We start from the raw sequence: 22,336 nt of genomic DNA on the forward strand, positions 1-22,336 counted from the left end.
GTTCTGCTTGCCTTTGGCATTCGTTTGACTTCTGTTAATTCTTAAGCCAAACACTTGACAATATTAAGTATCTCAAAATATAGGAGAGCCTTTACTCCCATAAAATTCTGTGAATGAAGCAGGGCGATGGCATGATAAAAGCCTCATCTGGGAACACCCCAGTTCAATGTGTGAACACCTTCTATGGTTACTCACGCAAGCGAAGCCAGTCCCAGCGCCTGTCCCACTTCTCCACCATCTCCCTCCTCTTCTCGGTCACCTGCATCAGCTTCTCATTTATCTAAAAGGTGAGGGAGAAAAGGATCATCATCTTCATCTTGCCACAAGTTTCATGTCTGAGTTTTTGGCAATTAGTTCTGTTTATTTATAATTCTTGTAAGAACTCTGCTTTACTTTTTTGGGTGGTGGTGGTGGTGGAAGGATCAAGGCAACTAACAAACTGTAATGGCCGTAGGCCAATATACACAAAAGCCAGATTTCACTCTGTGTGGGATTGTGGCTAGTACACACGACATGTCATCAAACACCGATACAATCCTCATAAAACACAGGGCTAGTGTGTGATTCCTCCCCTCCCTATAATTCTCTGCCCAATTAAAATGATCCTGCATGAGTAAAAGCACAGGCAAAAGTAAGTGAGCACCTGATGCAGAAGCTGTCTATGTTGTGGGAGCAGGATGGACTTGAATGGTGAGTCTGCTCCATTCCTGAGTGTGTAAAGTGGGGGTGCAATTCAAAGGGCCAAAGAGGCAAACAGGTGAGGGTTCCAAACCCCCCTCCCTGCACCTGCTTTCCTCCACCCAAGCACTTTCCTCCCAGCCAAGCTCACTTCCAATATCCCAGCCTGCCTGGGAGGATAGCACTTAGAGGGATGACTGCAGAAGACAAGCAATGTGAGCAGGAGTTGCTAACCACCACGGTGGTTAAGCCAGAAAGCCAGGCCATGTTCAGAAGACACCTTAAACCATGGCTCTAACCACAAATAAGGCCTTTTGCTTTATTCACCATGGTTAAAGCCATGGTTTAAGGTGTCTTCTGAACGGGGCCATATATGTGAGTTGCAAAGCTTCTGTTGGAAAACCCTCACCTCTGTTGCAGCATGATGCTTGCGCTGCAGCAATCCTTTGCCAAGATTGATGCAGGTGGTGAAGTTTTTGTCCCTGGTGTCTATCTCAGACTTTATGCTCTGGTGGTCTTTCATCAGAAACTCCACAGATGAAACATCCCTGAGATGGGGAAGATAGTTGAGAAATAAGGACCGGAACATTTCTAATACCAAACAATTCTCAGTAAGGCAACGTTCAGTGCTAGAAAGTTCGCGGTTGCTTCTCATGTTGTTTTACGATACAGAACAACTCCTGAAACTTGACCTGAAAGGTATGCAAATACCTTGCCTGACTGAATCAGTAAATATGACATGCAGCTGGCTACCAGCCAGTCTGCTTTCCAGGAGTCATGAGAATATAACTTGAGAAGCAGCTCTTGTGGGTTCCCTTGGCACAGCAGGAATTGCAGAAGATTTCCCTGGGAAGTCAATTCCATTCCACTTTGTTACCTGGGTCTCTCCTGGTTTTCAATCTGCCAGATCACACCCTCCATCCAAGAGATGAGATCCCGGACCATGCTGAAGAAACGGAACTTCTCTGCTGTATCAACCAGCTGAGCCCGCCGCCCCTCACAAGCACCCAGCAGAGCCTTCCAGGCCTTCACCACGTCCTGCTCTTGCTTTTGGATAGCGACAGCCTTTTCCCCGGCATAGGCTGCCTGCAGACGGGCTGCCACCTCCTGGAAATGCTGGACCTGCCGCAAAAATCCAGGGAAGAGAGAAGTTTATATTGAGGCCTAGGAAAACTTGGTTCACGTACCTCGCAGCTATGCCGCCATCTCTCAGGTGCAGTTTCCTAACATTACAATGGAGACATGAATGGCCAGTTTCACTGAATAAAGGAAAGGTTGAGAACCTGGGTCATGGGTTCCACGTCACAATAACCAGGCATGCCAGTGAAGGAGAATAGTCTCTTCTGGCCTTCATCGCAAAGACATGGCAATAAAATCTCACTTCATTTCCTTCCAAGGGAAATCAGTCACCGTCAGCTCAGGAAAACACCACACAGATTGTCCCTTCTGTTCAGTTTGCCTTTCGGTGTGATCCCCATATAATCACAAAGTCAACCAGGACAAAAAATAAGGTCAGGGGTTATCTTCCCTGTAGTGCTCACACATACAAGCTTCTTGTATTCTATGCCAGGCACTGGTTTACTCTTGTCCTTAGGGTGACTATTTGAAAAGGAGGATAGGTCTCCGGTATCTTTAACAGTTGTATAGATGAGGCCATTTCAGCAGGTGTCACTTGTATGCAGGCAGCACTTGGTGAAATTTCCTCTTCATCACAGCAGTTAAAGCTGAAGGAGCCCTGCCCTCTTTACCCAGAGTGACCAAATACAAAGGAGGACAGGGCTCTTGCAGCTTTAACTGTTGTGATGAAGAGGGAATTTCACCAGGTGCTGCATGCATACAAACGACACCTGCTGAAATTCCCTTTTCTGTACAACTGTTAAAGATACAGGAGCCCTGTCCTCCTTTCCATAAGGTCACCCTACTTGCCCTGCCATATGGTTCCCCATAAGAGCCTTGGAATAACCAAGTGGTTACCTGCATTCCCAGTAAGTGGATATCTCGCTCAAAAGCTGTGTGCATCCTGTGGAAAGACTCTGCCGTGTTGACATCCCGGCCTAGCTCCTCAGGCAGCTCCTTGTGCTTCTCCTTGATAAGGCCGAGGATCTCACCACCATCATAGAAGAACTTCTGCAGGTCATAAGAGGCAGCCAGCAGCTGCATCCTGGTGTCAATCAACTCTAACAGGTCAGCCCAGCTCTCATTCAGACTGTCCTTCCACTCCGCAATCGTAGCAGCCTCTGGGTGGCCAGCATCAATCAGCTGCTCAATGATGAAACTGACACTGTCCACCCTCTCCTGCCCGATGTTTCCCGTTTCCCGGGCGAAGTCACGGAACTTTTCCCGTAGCAGCTAGCCAAGAAACAAACCAGAGTGAACATGAGCAGAATCCCCATCAACAATGGATGCATCTTTCACACTCCAACCAAGGGTATATGTCCTGCCTGCCAGGTGGCAAGCCATATACCAGGTACATCAGAGAACGATTCTTTTCAACTTTTCCAGAACCTGGACCCACGTTTAATCCCAAACTGCAACATGGAACTCTTCTTTTTTTAAAATTGCATATGCTGACCCATCCACCTCCACCTATCTCATTAGAATAACCAGATACAAAGAAGGTCAGGGCTCCTAAATTTTTAATAGTGGTGCAGAAGATTTTTTTCTTTGGTAGGGTCAGCTAGCCGCACAGGAGTGAAAAAGCCACACCTACCATTTCTTCTACAATACTATTAAAATTCATGGAACTCTATGACTCATGCTTTTGTCTCCCCCTCACTCTCTGCATAATTCAGCATCTTTTTAAAAAACATACAAAGTAAATGCTGCTGCTATGGATATTTCCCCCTGATGCTATAGAATAGTATACTTTTCTTTTTCCTAAAGCTTTTAAAACTTGATGTTGTTTGGACTTTACACTGTTAGTTTTACCCTACCCTGTGCCTGTTTACCCTACCCTGTGCCTGTTTGCATTCTCTTCCCCTCCTTATTGTTTTATTATGATTTTAATAGAATGTAAGCCTATGCGGCAGGGTCTTGCGATTTACTGTTTTACTCTGTACAGCACCATGTACATTGATGGTGCTATATAAATAAATAAATAATAATAATAATAATAATAATAATAATAATAATAATATACATATTACATATGCTGTAGACATAAGCAGAGAGTTTTCTGGCATCTTAAAGACTAAACACTTATTATGGCATACGTTTCTCCGTACTAAAGTCTACTTCATTAAATGCATCCGATGAGTAGACTCCAGTCCACAAAAGCTTATGCCATAATAAATTTGTAAGTCTTTAAGATGTCGCATGACTCTGCCCTTGTTTTTTCTGCAACAGACCAACAAGGAGACTGCTCATAACAACTCTTCTTCCCAAAAACCACATAGGTTTCCCCAAACCAAATGGCACTTTTAATGCAGCTGGTCACCAGGGAGCAATTTTCTCTCAAGCCACTGCAGGCCCCTATGTAGCCAAATGACGCCACTCGCAACCTACGGCCCTCCTTCTCATGGTACTCCCCCACCCCACCCCGAGCTGGAACCCAATCTCAAAATAGACGAAGCTAGGAAACGTGGCCATGATGGACTGGCCACTACACATTCCCACGGTGCTTGCTCACAGTGACGTGGTCGAGGTCTTGCCCCATCTCTGGGGAAGAGGCCACTACATCTCGCTCTGCGATCCACTGCTCCAGATCATCGACTTCCCGTTTCAGCTTGAACAGTTGGCACATGTGCTCCAGCTTACGTCTGCGTTCCTCAGCCAGGTCCTTCAAACCTGCATACTGCTTATCTACTTGCCCCTGCAACCGGATGATCTCTTCCCTGAAAAACCACGAAGAGGAGGTTTCTGAGACAAGGAAAGACAATACAATCCAGTATACATGCAAGGGACTGGGTTTCTGGAGAGCACTACTTGGTTTGGTCAAATGCCCTGCTATGTAGCCTTGGGTCAATTGAGATCATGCTCCGTAGAACTTTTAACATCGCCTGGACATTATCTTGCACAACTGTGAGATCTTGAGCTACATCGTTCAAACACACTCACCCTTCTGGATGGCCAGCAGACAGCAGCTTCTGTGCCCGGCCAGCCAGGTGCTTCATGTTTTTTCCATAGTCTTCTATGGATCGCTGCTGGCGAAGGTGCCTTTTCAACATCACAATGCCACTCTCTTCATCCTGGGACAACAAAACCCATTCAATCGTTGATTGGATCCTACTGACGGGACACTTTAGAGTGGAGCCAACCCCAGGATAGGAAGTATGGAGGACACAGGAATCTAAGGATGCTTCCAGACAGACAGCACTGGCTGATCAAAAGGCATTGTAGAGCTACTCTGTCTTTCCCTCTTTAACGTATTTTGTTTGGTAAGAAAACAAAAGAAGCAGTGAGAAAACACAGGAGGGCTGCCAATGGAAGACAAAGTCATCTGGACATTCTCTCCCTGCCCCTGTCTCCACCTCACTAATTTTGTGAGTATACAATAAAAGCCTCGCCTGGAAATAGTCTGACACTTCATTCCTGTGCACACTTACCTGGGAGAAAGCCCAATTCAAGCTCAGTGGATATGCTTCTGAATAAGCAGGCATCAAAATGGTATTCACTTTCTAACTATGTTTATTGATAAATTCTACCCATTCTACCTCAAATGGGGGAGGTCTTGGTATGACACTCCCCGTGCTTCTCTAGAAACTGCATAGTAGCTGTTCTCACAGACAAGGCGTTTGATCCATATTAAGTTATACTTAGAAAAGACCTGTTGAAATAAATGGGATTTGATTTAAGCCTCATTAATTTCTATGGGTCCACTCTAAATATGATTAAATCTGGATCCGGCCCAAGAAAAGTGTTAAGTGGCGCAGAGGTAGGAGGGAGCCTCAGACCCAAGTGGAACCAGTGCAGTTGAATACAATCCACAACCTCTGTTCTGAAGGAAGGCGCTCCTACATTATTGTGCTTTTATTTTATTTTGCCACTCTTCATTGCATGGACAATTCCATGCCACTCTTCGTTGCATGGACACTCTCCCCAGAAACCTATACTTTAGATACTGGCACACAGGAATTTAAAAATATTTTCCAAATGCTGCTCCTGGGTGCGTGTGAAAGGAACATGCACACACAATTCCAGTTTTCCTTGCCATGGCTTAGGACTGGGAGCAGCTCCTTATAATCTATTTTGTGAACCGCCCAGAGAGCTCTGGCTATTGGGCGGTATAGAAATGTAATAAATAAATAAATAAATAAATAATCTATCATACTACACATGCGTACATGCGTACATACACACACTGTAATACTGAATCCCACTCATGAAACTTTTGGCACAAGTGAGATGTCTCTCTCTCTCTCTCTCTCTCTCCATCTTTGTCCTTGGAAGGGGCAGAAACACACCACCCCCTGCAACTTGTTGCGAAGCAAAAGAACTCACATGGGCCCTAACTATCCCTGGGCAGGAGTCATGTTCTCAGACAACACTGGCATGGTGCCCAGAATCCTTCTATAGTGTCAAGCATGGCGTGTGCTCCTTTGTTAACAGGCCAAGTGCTCTTACCTTTGGCTTCTCATCTGTTACCAGATAGAGCTCCTGCTCACTTATCCAGGCCTCTGCTTCCCCAGCATCTAAGTAATATCGCTGAGCCTCGCTTGCTTCTTCCAGGCGCTGCAGCCTCTTTAACATTTCCTCCTGTAAAGTGCTCCAGGAATCCCTCAGCTGCTTGAGGCGCTCTTCAGTATCCTTGACGTCCCCATCCCTGTCTGCTCCAGCTGGCATGCCCTCCCCTCTGGAAAGGACTTCCTCAATGCGAGGGGCGTGGCCAGCGATTTCTTTCTGCAGCGTCTATCAAGGAACAGAGGCACTTTTAAGTGGGGCTGAATAAGATCAGAAGCATATTTGAATGGAGCTGTCCCTTTCATTAAAATGCATGAATGGCGCTACTGATAAATACATCAAATGGGATAGCAAGATTTCGGGCTTTGCTGGCAGGTTGCTCACAAAATAGCTGCTTTACTGTGACGTCATGAACTCAAGAGGAATTCAAGGGGGGGGCACTGTTTCCTCTCATTTTAAGCAGGCAGATGGCATTCATGGACTTGGATTATAGGTGTTTATAACATATGCGTTGAGAGCAAACCAAGTTGACAAGCCAAAGCTCTATCTTTTATTGGCCCAGCAGTTGGGAACTTGCATATTCCTACACTAGCTTATGGAAGATATAGCCTTTTCATGTGTGTGTGTGTGTGTGTGTGTGTGTGTGTGTGTGTGTGTGTGTGTGTGTTTAAAAAAAACCTCTCGTAATTCTAGAATCAGCATCCCAGCTACCTTTTCTGAATGGTCATCATTATTGACACAATACACAGATGGAGCTAAACATTTTACATAAATAACTGAGAAGGCAGCCCACCCCCATTTGGTAACAACTACCCTACAGACACCACTGACCTTTTGGATGCTTGCAGCCATAGGTCCAGTCACCCTAAGAGTCTCCCCATCCCACCCAAAAATGGAATTAAATGAAGCCAAAAAAAAATACATGTAAGGATGGTGGACAGACTCACTTGGTTTTTCTTCATAAGTAGCTGCACTGACAGGAGGTTTGTGCCATGGTCAGTGGACTGAGCAATGGGGAGACGTTCTTGCACCCAAAGCTGGAATACAGAACAACAACTAATATGCAGGTGAAGAAAGATTAGGCTATATGTACACAAGAGGGCAAAAAATAAATGTTTACTCGGATGATGATGATGATGAAATGAATTTATATATTATTTATTTATTATTACATTTATATACCGCCCCATAGCCAAAGCTCTCTGGGTGGTTTACAAAAATTAAAAACAATGAAGTTTAAAAACAAATATACAAAAATTTAAAACCATCAAAAGCATAAAAACATATTCTGTAGAAAATAATAAAATGATTGAAATTCAAAAAAAGCATAAAAACATACCATATCTAAAAATAATAATCTCTAAACAGTTTACAGAATCAAGATTAAATACATTATAATAAATCCAAAACTCATCAGTTAATTTTTAAAAATTATTTAAAACCAAAGCTAAAGGCACAATAATTAGTAAATTAACTGAGCAGCACAATCATTCAGGGAAAGCTTGGGTGAAGAGACGGGTCTTTAATCGGCATCTCCCAAATACCGGGGAGCGGGGAGGGCATTCCATAGGCTGGGCATCACTACAGAGAAAGTAGTGACGCCCAATGATCTTAACAATCGCATACATTTTTATTGGGGGAGGTGATTGGCCAGGTAACCTGGACCCTAGTTACTCAGGGCTTTATATGCCAACAAGGCCTTGAACTTGGTTTTGTAGCTGATAGATAACCAATATAGTTGGTGTAATATTTGCTTGGCAACCTGACCACCCCACACAGCAACCTGGCCGCCACAATCTGCACCAGCTGCAGCTTACAAGGGTTGCCCCACATAAAGTGCATTATAGTAGTCTTGACAAGAGGTGGACTACAGGGCTCAGACTATTCCTATCTAACATAGGCTGAAGCGGCTTACTCATATTCCCCGTGGGGATTTGTTTTGCTAGAACAGAATTCCCTGTGCACTAAATCAGGAAGAATTCCAGTATTTTCTAATGGCTGATTGCATAGCTCACCAGTTCATCTGCCAGATCCCGGTCCAACTGGTATCTAGCCTTGGCCATTTCCAACTCCTTCCTCTTCTTACTCAGTGGCTCCAGAAGATCCTGGAACCTCCTCTCAATGACCTCATGCTTGCCATCCACTTCATGCATGTCTGCTCTGGCTGGAGGGGCCTGAGATAGCAAGTCTTCCATCTCTTTTTTCCGCACACTTACTTGCTCTTCCAGTCGCTGAAATGAGAGAATCTCTATTCACTCAGACATCTTCTCAACTTTTACATTTTTAGCCTACTCCATCCCATAAGCTCTGGGTTTGGCCACGTATTTACGAGGCCTCCAGCCGGTCTCTCCATGCAGTGCTCTTTTTTTCTGCCTCTGGAAGATAATTGACAGAACCTTCCACATTAACCACAGGCTATTTCTGTTTATGGATGGGGACAGTGCTTATTGAGGTTCTTTTTGGTGAGAGGGAGATGGGTTTAAGGCACACAGAAAGTTGAGGAGCCCCTGTTCTCATGGCAAAGGTGCCTACATGGAAGTCAGGGTGGAGAGGGATTGTTGCAGTATGCCAATTCATATACCTGAATCTTTAAGCTCAAGAAGCAATGCCATTAATGATGGCGGACTGCTGGATACAAAACTGCTGGGTACAAAAGGATCCATAATTCGTTGGTTAAAAAGGGAAAAAAGAAGATTCAGAAAATCCCTAAGGTACTAAAGGATCGTATGCCTTTCTCCCCCAGAGAAAGATGGATAAGGCATTTGGAGAGGAATTGGGGGGAGGGGGGGCGTTGTTTCTTCTCATTTTAAGCAGGCTCTATCACATCTCCACCACTGCCAAATGCTGGCCACCTCAAGTTAATTCCCAGCTAATTGTATTTTGAGAATGCCTGTCCATGTGCTGTTGAGTGGAGGAGGGAATCAGAGTTTAAGAGAGGTGGTCCTCACTTTCAGGTTTTTCAGTCGGATGTTGACACTGGTGAGATCTTTTCCCTGCACATCAGATTTTAGCTGCTGCTCCATCTCGCTGATCCATGCACCCAGGTCAGCGTAGCTTTGGGCATAAAGGTCAGAGCGGTTGGCATCGAACAGATGCTGAGCCTTCTCCTCTGTGGTTTCCTGCAGCTTGTCCCAAAGTTGGTGCAGCTCTGCTAGCCTCTGCCTAACAACATCTTCATACTGGGGCTTCTGCTCTGCTAGCTGCTGCCCTTCCTGGAAAAAGAGAAAAGGGATGGAGGAGACATAGTCATATTCATGGACAGGCTAAGAAGAAAGACTACTGATCTCCTCTCAAGAAAATAGAGCAAAAAATGCAGGATTGGTAGAAGGACAGTACTCTCTAGTCAACCAACAGTGCTGTGCTCAAAGTGGTTGGGCAACATAACAATGAGTGGTGGTGCTGGGCCAAAAAGACTCCTTGGAAGGGGCCATGGCTCAATGGCAGAGCACCTGCTTTGCATGCAGAAGGTCCCAGGTTCAATCCCTGGCATCTCCAGGTAGGGCTGGAAAACTCTTGCCTGAAACACTGGAGAGCTGCTGCCAATCGGTGACAATACTGGGATAGATGGACTGATGGTTTGACCATGTTCACTCTGAAGTCATTAGGATAAAGACAATGCAGTCCATCCAGAGACCCGTTTGCAGCACATCCTTTCAAGCCTTCCTGATGTTGTAGCAACCTGGATGTTAAGCCAGAAATATTCCCCAGGTCCCCTGATGCAGTTTCACCAAGGGCATGTCTACACTGGGCGATATCCCCGAGATTGTCCCTGTGCATCCACATGACGCACAGGGGATCCCAGGAGCATTCTATTGTCAACATTGTTTTAGGACACCAGTTCCTGAAATGCTACTGATCAGCTGTGAGAAAGAAGAGAAAAGTTTGGGGACCCCTGATCTAGGATGTTTCTAGCCAAGGCTTTTATAATGTCATCACCATGCCTCACTCACATAATTTTATAGAGTGGTCCACACATCGTCTTTACCCCCTTTTCCCACAACTTGTTTTGTCTTTTTTTTCCCTTACCACAAAAAAGTCCCATTAAGGAGAAAAAGACAGAATAGCTACACATTGGCTCAGTTCACACAACACATTTCTCAACGGTGGTTTTAGAACTCCACAGCGGAGTTTTTACACCACTGTTGAGAAATGTGTTGTCTGGCAGGAAAACTCCACCCCACGGTGGAGGTTTTTTTTTTTTTTAAACACTCCACACAGAATAACCACACTGTGCAGAGGAGAGTTCCTGGACAACTCTTGTGCTGCAAGTTGTGTGGCGGGCTCTGTGGAGTTTTCCGTTGCATTGAGTTGACCTTTCCCACTGGCTATAGAGTTCCCTGGCAAGAGCGGCGAAAGGAGCAAGTGCCGCTCTAGGAGAGCTGCCAGGATTGGGTTTTTTGTTTTGTTTTATTTTTTGCAGCAATGGCTGATGGGATACCATCGGGAGGACTGGGGGAGGAGAGAGGGCAGAGGAACAGTCAATCAAATGTCTCAATGGATTTTACTCAACACCACGGTAGCCCACAGTCACACAACAGTGAAGTTAGAACACGTTGTGTGGGGAGTACCTCCTAAAAACTCAACATGCTGCGTTGACCAATGTATTGTCTGAACTGAGCCATTGTCTTTTGATTGGTAGCACTAAGAGCCATTTTAGGTGTTTGGGAGCACCACTAGTTTGGCCCAAGGACATGCGAGCAGAGTGTCTGAGGGCCCCTACTCACCTTCCTTTTTAATTACACTCTCAGAGGCTTTTCATACTTTATGTTTGTCTTACATGTGCAAATAAATATGTAATGTATTAATGCAATGAATATTCTGCAAATGCGCATATTAAACAGATGCATCAGTCAGGGAGCCGGCTTTGTCCACAACTCCCCAACAACTGTAAACTGAGTGGCAAACCAGGGGGAAGCAGCCCATCTTCACAGACATGGGTGCAATTGTAAGCAGTGAGGTGCGAGAAAAGCAGCTCTGACAACATACCCTTCAATGTACAATTCTGTTTGGCTGGAGAACCAGCTCAGTGGCTGCAATGTCACAGGACTAAATTAGCTCCCAAAGAGTTCCAAGCGATTTGTTTCCCAGCATGCAATAATTTCCCACAGACGGCGATGATGGTAACTATCTTCAAACTTTTCTCCAAAATCCCAGCCCCAAAACGTTGGGGCCCACAAAGATAGGAAGAGAAGCAGAAAAAAGCAGTGGTACCAGGCTAATCCAAGCTTCCAAGAAGCCACTTACTTCATCTACTTTCTCTAACCACCCCTGGTTAGAAGCAAGTTCTGCCATAAAAGCCTGGTGCTTCAGCCACTTGCTGTGCAAATTCCGTGCTTCGTCATAGGATGCGTCTTGAGCAGTGAGCAACTTCTCTTCAATCCAGACGGTAAGCTGCAAGCAAAACGGCAATGAATTACTCAGTAGTGAAGGTGGAGCTCCCATAACATTTTGCTGGTACTCTGAACTAAGTGATGGATGTGGGTGAAATGGTTTGCTAAACTCTAGACCAGCCTTTCTCAACCTGAGGCGCTCCAGATGTGTTGGACTACAACTCCCAGAATGCCCCAGCCAGCTCTGCTGGCTGGGGCATTCTGGGAGATGCAGTCCAACACATCTGGAGCGCCCCAGGTTGAGAAAGGCTGCTCTAGACTGTTTTGCTGGTTTTCTGAACCCTCCCATTTTACTCACTTTTTTCGGAGAATGCTCTCAAAACCTTGGGCTGTGCCCTATAGTGCCCAAATACAACTAGCTGCAATGAGCACGTGCCCTGTAAACAATCTTGAACCAAACAAAGATCATAAAAGACCTGAAACTAGAGGGTGTTTCTCCCACTTCGTTTCTGTTACTTAAGGAGAATTGTTTAATTAACTGAGCCCATGATCAAAACAATAGGAGCCCAAAGTTATATCCATTACTGGAAAAGAATAAGTGCAGACACACCCTAGTAGTTGGTCCAAAATCCTTACCTCCAGGCAATTCCTTAGGAAATCCCGCAAGTCATGATTGTCCTTCAGCAACACAAATGCCTCCTGAGATTTTGTGAAATTTGTTCTGTACCTACAAAGGGCAAATAATAATGTTATTGTTAAAAGACATTGTTGCTCCAGCAGTTTAACTAACATTGTAACACATTGTTTCCAATCCAGAGGGCCTTGTTACATGTTCGTATGTGTGTGTATGTGCATTCAGTTGCATGCAGTAGGTCTCCTATGACTTTTCCAAGCCATTTTATATCTCAAGCACAGAGAAAGAAGGTAAGAACAACACATGAATGGGACTCAAGCGCTGTATGGGGTCAATGATTGAATGTTGCCCATGCACAAAGTAACCAGTGCCAAGCAGAAAGGGCACAGTGGTGTAGAGGAGGTACAGGAAGCAGACCAGGTCTACTTCCATTCCTGCCCTATCTGCCTTGTGCTCTTTCTCTGCAAATGACAGCTTTCAGTTTGGAACTACAAGTTAAGGACTGTGTGACACACTAGTCTTTTTTCTCTCTCTCTCTCTCTCTCTTTTCCTTTCATTTTCTTTTAGAAGTATTCAATCATACAACTAATTAAGAAAAAAATAAATCATTCATATTCCATTTTACAAATTAAGAAAAAATGTCAGATATAAAATGCAGTCTATACTGCCTCATAGTATCTCTAATAGGGAATGTGGATTAGCACTTTCTTGGACCAGTTCATAATAAAAAAGATCAATTTTTCAACAAATGGATCATTTAACTGTCTGCCCTCCCTTACTCTAATCAAATTTGTAATTTTTACCATGAACACTGTATTCCGTATTTTAAACCATTCATCCAAGGTCAGGGCTTGTGATTTTTTCCAATTACAAGATATTGCTAACCAAGCTGCTGATAGCAAATATTGAACTATTTCCACATAGTCAGCTAACACCAGGTTTTTAACATATCCAAACAGTAATACTAGTGGCTGTTGCAGTAGTCTATAACCTGTGATCAAATCAAGTTCTCCTATTATTTCTTACCAGAACTTATGATTTTTTGAAAAGGACCAAAAGATATGAAGTAGATCTGCATTCTGACTATTACATCTCCAGCAGAGATTATTTACCATCTAAATATTAAATATTTTTTTCTGTCTCTACAATGTCAAAGTAATATTTAAACCCTTTTGCAATAGGACATAGGGATGGAGAGACTGCAGTCCAGAAAAAAGCTTCCCTGGATCTCCTTATACTTATCTTTTGACTGTGGTCATTAATGCCTTGGAATAATACCCGAGGGCCTAGGTAATCATGGTGTTAACATTCTGTGAAGATGTGCTTAAATATTTCTCTTCCCCCTCCCTTTCTCCCTTTTGTAAGCAAAGGCTGTCCCTACTGGAACTATCCCACTGAAATTACCTCTCTTGAATCAGCTGGACTTTTTCCTTAATTTTGTCAGAATAAATATTTCCTTCAGCCACCAGCTTGTTCCCACTGCCCACCAGCCCAGTAATTTTTTCCTCATTTGCTTCCATGGTGGCAAGGAAATCTTCATATTTTCGGATAGCAGCTTCTGATGCTTCCAAGGTGTCTGGGGGCTCGATGTGAGCCAGAGTATATTCCTAAAGCAGATGTTGGGGGGAAGGAAACATGTCAGCTTCTTGGAAATATAGCTTAGGGGGTTAAAAGAAAATACCTAAACCCATCACCGCACAACCTTCCGCAAGGCCTAAGGCCAAGTGCAGTAAGTTCATGATAGTCTTCACGTTAAGTTTAACAAGCTGCAGTAATCACATGCATGGCAGCTACAGAGAAAGCATTTAAAATGCCCCCATAGGATGGTATCCAGCCCCAGTAAGCTGGTTGTGTACACCTGCTACCAGTCAAAAGATCTGGCTTTCAGGAAGCTCCGTTTCTCCAGTATTTCTCAACATGTGCTGAAAGTCAAACCCTGTGCATGACTAAGGGAGTGTCTGTATGCACTCAAAGCCCCACGGTAGATGAGAATTTGCACTGTGTCAGTTACATGGCGCAGCCACAGATTCACAGCCACTGCGGGGGTTTTCCGCAAAGCTGCACAGCAAAAAAGTCGTGGACTTACCCTGACCTTTTCGGTGGGAGCGAGGCCACCCCGGATCTTCCACCGTCGGACCTCACTCTGTGGCCGATCCGGGGGGCGGTCCTAGAGGATGCTGACTGGTAATTAGTCCTGGAAGCCAGGAAGAGGATGGGTGGGTGGCTCCAGTTCCAGGATGACCGCCAGAAACCCCACGCTCCCTCCTTGGTATGGGGATTAACCGACGCCACCCCAGCTAAGCAAAACTGCGGGGTTTAAGGGGAATGTGGTGCCAACTCGGTGCTTCACCGCCCCATGCTGTGCTAAGGGCTGTGAAGACAGCCCCTAGCACAGCATGGATTGGGTGCTTCTATGGGCAGGCTTTTCCTGTAGCTGCCACACGCTAGGTGATACCTTTGTAGGGTATCCACATACACGCTAGCCAGTTGGCAAATTCCATCATACTATTTGCAGCCCTCAAGCAACCCAGGTGCTATCTGGAGACACTAATTTAACATGCATAAAAATTACAAGAACATTGATGCTGCTGCCATACCTGATTGGTAAGGATAATTTCCACTTGCTTTGCATCTTTAAGGAATTCCTGGAAGCCAAGACACTGGTTGAGGAATTTCTCCCTGCTATCCCACATTTTGCATAAGGCGTTCCAGCCTGTATCCATGCCCTGGAGCCGCTGTTCCAGCTGCTGATACTCCACATCTGTCTGCCCTTGAGTCACTCTATTTCCTATCTCCTTGACATTGCTGTAATCATCCCTGTGTCGATCAATTTCTTCCTTAATGGCAGCATGCTGATGAAGGAGGTGCTCAGCTTCTACCAGGGAATTGGGCACCTCCTCTGAAGCCACAGCTTTCTGTGCCTTGAAGAGCCACGCCTGAAAGTCATCTAAGTCCTGTAAAAACTTGTGCAATTTGCTGGCCTCTCCGAGGGAGGCCTCTTGACTCTGCAGGGTGTTCTGCAGGTCCAGCCAAACTCCAGTGACAGTTGTCAGTCGACTGTAGATGTCATCAGCTAGGTCAGGCTGTTCTTCAGCAAGCCGGTGTGCTTCTTGCTGGAGGGTTGCAAGCCGGGCTTGGATGGCAGCTAGGTCACGTTCAATGCCATATAACTTCCTCTGCATTGCAATCATGCCTGCCAGGTTTTTACCGAGGTCCTGTGTAGATTCAATGACTTTGGTTTTTTCTAGGATCCATTTCTTTGTCTCCTCACAATCCACGCAGTAATTGTGGAGGCTAAGGGCAAAGTCCACAGCTCTCCGCCTCTGAGCTACCATCTCCTGGAAGACCTTCCACCTAGCAGTGGCAGAGCAGAAGAATAATTGTGGGGGATGCAGTAGACTTTAATTTCTTCTGCATGCATCATTTTTGGTACCCTTCAGAATACACTGTTCCCAACACCACTATGTTAACAGACCAGCAGGTGAAAGCATAGAGCAGGGAAAGGACAGGCCATACAAGGATCCCACCCGCCCCGAAAGCACCCTTTACAGCTCTTGATGCCAAATGGGTCAGGCTTGTGTTGTTTCCTAACTGGCTTTCCTACTAGCAACAAGTGAGACGGAATCTCTCTAATAGCCATGGCCTACAAAAGATATCAGCAGAGTAAGGTCCTAGGCTCCAAATAATGATCTGTACATGCCCCAAACTCAGTCTTCTACTGATAAGACTGCTCAAGAGCTCTGGCTACAAATTATCCCATATGAAAGGAGGCAACTGAGTCTTGAGCCTTCACCCTGATGTCTTTCCCCAGGACTGGGTTTATATTGCCACACACACCCCAACAGTTGAGCTGTAAGGAAGAGGAGAGGCCCCTACAATGGGACCCCTGCCAACACTGCCAGCCCAGGAGGAATGTCCTGGAGGTTGCTGCCTGTAGACCAGGGGTGGGCAACTTGTGGCCCTCCAGATGTTTTGGCCTACAGCTCCCTTCAGTCCTAACTAGCATGTGTTCAGAATCAATATACTGCCTTTGGTGGGGACCTATATGTGAGATGGAAAATGCCTCCCAATATCATAATATATTTCCATGGTCCTTAATTTTATACCAGTTCATGATTCCAGTGCTGCTTTCTCATTCCAGCCCCAAAATTCATTTTGCAAAGATTTCGTACAGTAATAATTAGGATTAAATCACGATCCCTGGTTGGAATTACATGACATGCTAAGTTTTCATAAAAGAGAAACTAAGCACTGCTGAAGCTACCTCCTGGCTCTATGGTTCCTTCCTGCTCACGATGACTCCTTCTTCCTTGTGCACATTGTGTTAAACCATGATTTAGTGTGATGTACAAATGTGGCTTTTAAAACTGAATTATGAGCATCAGATTGAGTTAAAAAGCTGCTTTTAACTCAATAAAAAAATAACTGACCTCTGAGGTTAGTATTATAAATCAAACAATGTCATGAGTTGTGTTTTGTGTTCCCTACAGATTTTAGAGACTAATGTTATTATAGGGGCTAGGATCCAGGAAACACCATCCTCTGTAGCACCACATTAAAGGCCTTGTACTTCTTTTTAAAGGGTAGACTCCAATAGGGCACTTATGCCCCTGCTGATTCCTTTCCACTCTGCCGATTCCTTTCCACAAGCGGTGAGTCCCGCCGGCTGAATTGCACAAGTGGGACCCACCACTTACACAAAGGAGATTTAGCACTTCCTATGGGAAGCCCCAAAACAAGCGGAAACACTCATTTCTGGAAGGAGGCAGGTCAGTGGAATTCCCTTATGTGAGCAGCACTGATCTCCCTCCTTCCAGAAATGAGCTTTTCCACTTGTTTTGGGTTGCCTCCAGAAGTGTGCAATCTCCGTTGCGAAAGCAGTGGGGGCTTGCTTGTGCAATGTGATTAGTGGGGTGGAAGAGAATTGGCAGGGGCATAAGAGCCCCATTGGATTTTGCTCTACGTAGAATTGCATTCTTACAGCCAAATGATTGTGTATAAGGTTGCAAGCCTTAGGCATCAAGTGACTAAGCTTGCCTTCTTACCTGTATTCAGAGAAAGCCAAATTATACCGAAGAGGATATAACCCTCCTTGTGAGCTGACTAACCAAAAGTTTTGGATTATGTTCCAATATTATTAAAAAAGGATCTGTTTTAATTAAACATATTAGTTTAATATGTTTAACATATTAAACATACTAGTTTTAGTTGTTAAAACAATGAGTTTGTGTGAATGCTTGTTCAATAAATTTCAAAATGGGAAAGATGATCTAAATCAATGATTTAAATTAAACTTTTTTTTCCTTGGTGATCATGATTTAAATCAATCCACCCTTTTTAGGAAAGTAATATTATTCTTAGGAAACCTTTCAAAGGGTTAAAAAACAAACCCTCTACATATTTCTTAAATGCTGGAAATTAAAAATTTAGCAAGCCTTATTCTTATTACTGGTATTCATCAATTAGTGAATAATTTAACTAGAAATTATTCTAATGATGCAAGCACATATCACTAATGAGGAAGAGCTCTTGCATATAGTACATTCATCAATGGAAGCTGGCAGAGCAAATGGCATTTCCTAACTCTGTCTTGCTTGCCTGAGACCTGCATGGCAGCAGCCATCCAAGGCAAGCCTAGCAGCATGAACATAAGTTGCATCTTTGGAACAAAGGATTAACACCACAGTGAAATGCACCCTGGATGAAGGTGCTACAATGTCCAGGATGAAGGTGCTATAATGTCCCAGGAAGGCAGAGCTAGGAAATACCACCAAATTGACACAATACTTGGAACAATCAAGCTCGGAAAATGGCCTCAAAGCACACGAAAAGGTTCAGTTTCTGAAGCTGAGTGGGGTCATGGCCATATGTAGGCAACTCTGAGCCTCTTGGAGAAAGAGCACGCAATAAATAACAAATAAATAATCAGGGAAGGGTCTTACCTGGCATTTAGATGCTCTTGGCACTGCCTCACTTTCCCACTGCATGGATGCCCACTTTCTATTAAGCCAAAAGCAGCTCTATTGACGCCTTGAATCTGAGAGGACAGATTGTTCATTTCCTTCTCCAAAATATCAAACCTGCAATCAAACACATTTTAATGAATCCATTCAACTTAAATTCCATCATATCCCAATGACTCTCAGCAGCTAAAACTTTTGAATTTCCCACTTATGTTGAATAATGCCCAATTTGTCCTATCCCATCTTGCTGGCTAAGAAAATCCAATCCGAATTTTAAAAGTCTCACGTCACTGTTGGAAGTCACCTTGCCTTGGGCTTTGGTCACGGGGGGAGGGAATTCTAGAGTAAGGAGCAGCTACTGAGAATACCACTTTTCATGCTCTTGCTCATGCTCTAATAATAATAATAATAATAATAATAATAATAATAATAATAATAAGTCCTTATTTGATGCACACATAATAATCTTAGGAGGGTGCTCCCAAGCCATAGGGGGACCCAGGGTGCTTAGGGCTGGGTTGAGCCCTTCATGTGCATGTCACTGCTATATTTTGGGGTCACCACACATATAACATTCCTACCGTGGAAGGCATTTTTGTGTAGTAACTAGCGTGAAACGCCATGTAGAAGGGCATCACCATCACATATGACCTTTGCTGAGTGAACACTCCATGTGCATACATCAGGGAGCTGTGGCCAATTGGACAGGTATGGCTGTTGTGTCATCCGAACGCGACCCCCCTCTCTCAAACTGTGTTCAGCTATGCATGCCAACAGAAGTAAGAGCAGATAAAGGATTGCAAGACTGTTCCTAGCAAGATGTTTTGTAAACCTGAATGTAATTTGTTGATTTAGATGAAAAGATTATGGCTTCCATGCCTGAAACTGTTGGTCACCCAAAGGAGTGGTAGTGTTGCTTGGGAATGCAGAATTAAGACAATGGATCTTGTGCTTCTCTGACTTTCATTCTGAATCGCTACTAACAATGTGCAGAGAGATTGGGGGGAAATGCTATTATATCTACTTAACAATTTTAGGATTATGGCAGTTTATGGTGTTACATTTTTGTCAATGAAAGTCTGTGCTTATGCTTGAAGTTCTGTTTATTATTTAAGGTGAAAACAGTGATGATATCAGCCAGTGTCTTTTTGCAACTTCATACTTGTGCCTAGAAACCAATCTCTGCATCTGCTTCCAGATTCATGTATTTGGCTGCTAAAGAAAAACACTATTGTTCCCTTCCTAACATTGCAAAATTTATGTGTCTTAACACATTGATGTGGGCCTGCAACACCTATGAACCATAACATGTTCTTCAAGTGAGAAGCAGTCTCCAATTAACAATAGTAACAAAGCATGTTATTCTGCTTTTTTACACAAGGCTATTAATCTACAGTATCTGCTTTTTGTTTCATCACAGAATTGAGATACGAGCACTACATAAAGAGCATTTCCTTTTCTGCCTTTCTGTTGCATAACCTCTAGGTGGCACTCTGGTATAGCAGAATAGCGCAAATAACACAAGTGGAAATAGCGGTTTTCTGCGCTTTTACAATTAAATACTGCTTTTCCCCTTCTCTAGAAATACTTGCTGAAATGCTGTTTAAAAACAGAAGCAAAATTGGAGGTCACATTGTCATCTAAAGAGCCCTAAGCCACCATGAGTAGGGAACAACAAGCACACAATACATGCCTTGCGTAGAAAAGCTTATTAGCATATGGGTAAAGTATAGAGGCCACATTAAAACCAGCGAAGATTCAACCTAATCTAACCTAGGAATAAGGCCAGAGGGGAGGATCATTCCTAAACAGCTCCTTACATCAATATCACTCCTCCAGGCATGCAGGTGACTCCTTGTGCTGGGGCAGAAATGTTCAAGCAGATCTGTACTGTACTAGTAAGCAGGGTTTAAACAAGCAAGAAGTGTGAATCTTTACTATGTTTTCTTGTTTCACTGATTTTAATTGCCTATTTTTTGTAGAGAGTCAGAGTGCAGAACTGTTGTAAGCTTGGCTACATTTGACCACAGCTGGAACTACACGTTACAAGGAAAAATCAGCTTGGGAGAAAAAGATACGTAACCCTTTTCCCATCTGCTAATTCTCCCCCGCAATGCTTTCCTCCAGGCTGTTTTTGCCCCCCCCCCCTTTACCCTGCCAGGCTTCAAAACAAAAAATAAGCCCATCTGAAGGGGGCAATGGCCTGGGGAAGGGGATGAGAGGGGAAATTGGTGCACAGGAGAAGACATTAGGTCCACCCTCCTGTCTGAGGGTGCAAATAGCTCAGCACTCATAGTACATTGAGAAGCATGGATTTGAGAACTCTAATTTGGCAGGGTAATGTGCATTACTGCTGTAAGTGAACTCTAACCCATGAAAATGTATGCCATAATAAAGATGATTATATTAAAAGGTATTAGAGGACACTATTGTCCCAGATACCCAAGTGACATCCTTTCATGTCCCTTAAACTGTTAAATTAGAACTAAGTGTTTCAAACATCCATTAGATACTGCCTGGGAAGAAATCCCATTCATTTACCTGTGCTGCACAACATCCAGATCTTCAAGGGTATCAGGAATCTCCATTTGCTCCAACCACTTCTCCTTCTCACTCATCCAAAGCTCACATGCATCAGTCTCACTGAAAACTGTGTAGAGGTCAAGAGCATCCTGTAGCTTCTGTTTGCGCAGATCCGCCAGGGACACAACCTCAGTGTACATGGCATGGATGGCCTTCAGTCTATTCTCAAAACCTGGGTCGTCCCGGAACTCTGTGGGGAAGCTCTGGGCTTGCCTGTTCAGATTGTCCATGACGGTCTTGTTGTCTGCTACTTCATCTAAGAGGTCCCTGTGCTTTTTAACCAGGGCTAGAGTGGAATATTCATCATGCCCCACATCATCACTCGACACCAGGCGATTGGCATCCTGCAGCCAGGCCATCAAGTCATCTGCATCAACCTGGAACTGGAAGAAGCTCTCGGCGTCGTGCAAGTTTTTCTTGCGGAAAGCCGCCAATTCCTGCAGCTGGGCCCATAGGGCTTTTACGTCCTCAATCCTACTGTGGATTTTGGGTGCTCCAAAATGCTTCTGAGCAATCAGGGTTTCGCCCTCTTTGATGGTTTGCTGCAGGCGGGTTCCCAGGCCACGCAGCTCATCCTCAAAAGCCTTGTGCTTTCTCTGTAGGATGAGAATGCTGGTCAGGTCTTTCCCGTAATCCAGGGAGGAATAGATCTGCTCTTTCTCCTTGATCCAGCTTTCAGCTTCGTCCAGTTCCCAAAAGAACGTCCAAAGACGCTTGGACTGCTCCAGGCAAGCTTTCCTCTTTGCAGCCAAAGCCACTAGATCTTGATGGCACATCTCCAAGTGGTTCACACGATCTCTTATTATCTTTGGGTCACAAGGCCGATAGCCTGTACAAGTATTTGTGGACAGAAAGCTATAGTGAGCTGAGATGCATGGTATGATTCACTTTTAGTCAGAAAGGAAATGGCACAACATCTTCCCAGGCATTTGAAGATAATTTTAAAACTCTAGGTACAACATGCATACTAGATGGAAAGTAATTTCATAATGGGAAGGGACAGCTATATGGCGATAACTGTACTTCCATTTCCCACTTCTATTTGGTTTTAAAAATTAGAAAAAATGCAGCTGGCAATGCTGGCAAGAAGGAATGCAACACACCCATCAAAGAATAAAAAGGAAACAAAAGAATCAACATTTTACAAAGTGGAGCACTGGTCCGAAGGGAGAAGTTAGCTCTGCTGGTATTTCCCACTGAAAACAATGTATAGGCTACATGAGTACTCCCAAGTTCTAGAGTACGGGTGAGTAGTGCATGGCCCCCTAGATGTTGGTGGACTACAACTCCTATCTGCCCTAACCAGCGCAGCCAATGGTGAGGGATGATCTGGGCTGCAGTCCAACAACATCTGGAGGGCCAAATGCTCTCCATCCCTGGTTTAGAGGTTCAGTGGAGGAGTGTTCAATCTCTGATGAATTAAACAAAATACTCAAACTGGTCAGAGCTGCATTATTCTTCATCAGTAATGCCAGATACATAAGTGTCTGGAGTACTGGCACACAACCACATTCCGGCCAGGACTCCAA

At 44.3% G+C, this 22,336-nt stretch overlaps 1 protein-coding gene across 6 annotated transcripts in view; it reads right to left on the minus strand.

The window, feature by feature from the left end:
- SPTB (spectrin beta, erythrocytic) overlaps nt 1–22,336 on the minus strand; it is a 115,213-nt gene that overhangs the window by 27,843 nt on the left and 65,034 nt on the right. For all 6 annotated transcript variants that reach the window (XM_063116819.1, XM_063116821.1, XM_063116820.1 and 3 more), the window contains exons 14-29: nt 20,766–21,636; nt 18,204–18,341; nt 14,859–15,615; nt 13,666–13,868; nt 12,264–12,354; nt 11,542–11,688; nt 9,246–9,509; nt 8,313–8,528; nt 7,245–7,334; nt 6,241–6,525; nt 4,735–4,865; nt 4,307–4,511; nt 2,653–3,027; nt 1,556–1,800; nt 1,088–1,226; nt 196–280 (exon numbers count right to left, since the gene is read on the minus strand). In XM_063116819.1, the coding sequence (XP_062972889.1) occupies nt 196–280; nt 1,088–1,226; nt 1,556–1,800; nt 2,653–3,027; nt 4,307–4,511; nt 4,735–4,865; nt 6,241–6,525; nt 7,245–7,334; nt 8,313–8,528; nt 9,246–9,509; nt 11,542–11,688; nt 12,264–12,354; nt 13,666–13,868; nt 14,859–15,615; nt 18,204–18,341; nt 20,766–21,636 (4,242 nt within the window). The remainder of the gene's footprint in view (nt 1–195; nt 281–1,087; nt 1,227–1,555; nt 1,801–2,652; nt 3,028–4,306; nt 4,512–4,734; nt 4,866–6,240; nt 6,526–7,244; nt 7,335–8,312; nt 8,529–9,245; nt 9,510–11,541; nt 11,689–12,263; nt 12,355–13,665; nt 13,869–14,858; nt 15,616–18,203; nt 18,342–20,765; nt 21,637–22,336) is intronic.

This window comes from Elgaria multicarinata, chromosome 2, assembly GCF_023053635.1.
Source record: "Elgaria multicarinata webbii isolate HBS135686 ecotype San Diego chromosome 2, rElgMul1.1.pri, whole genome shotgun sequence".
In the NCBI taxonomy this organism is placed as follows: domain Eukaryota; kingdom Metazoa; phylum Chordata; class Lepidosauria; order Squamata; family Anguidae; genus Elgaria; species Elgaria multicarinata.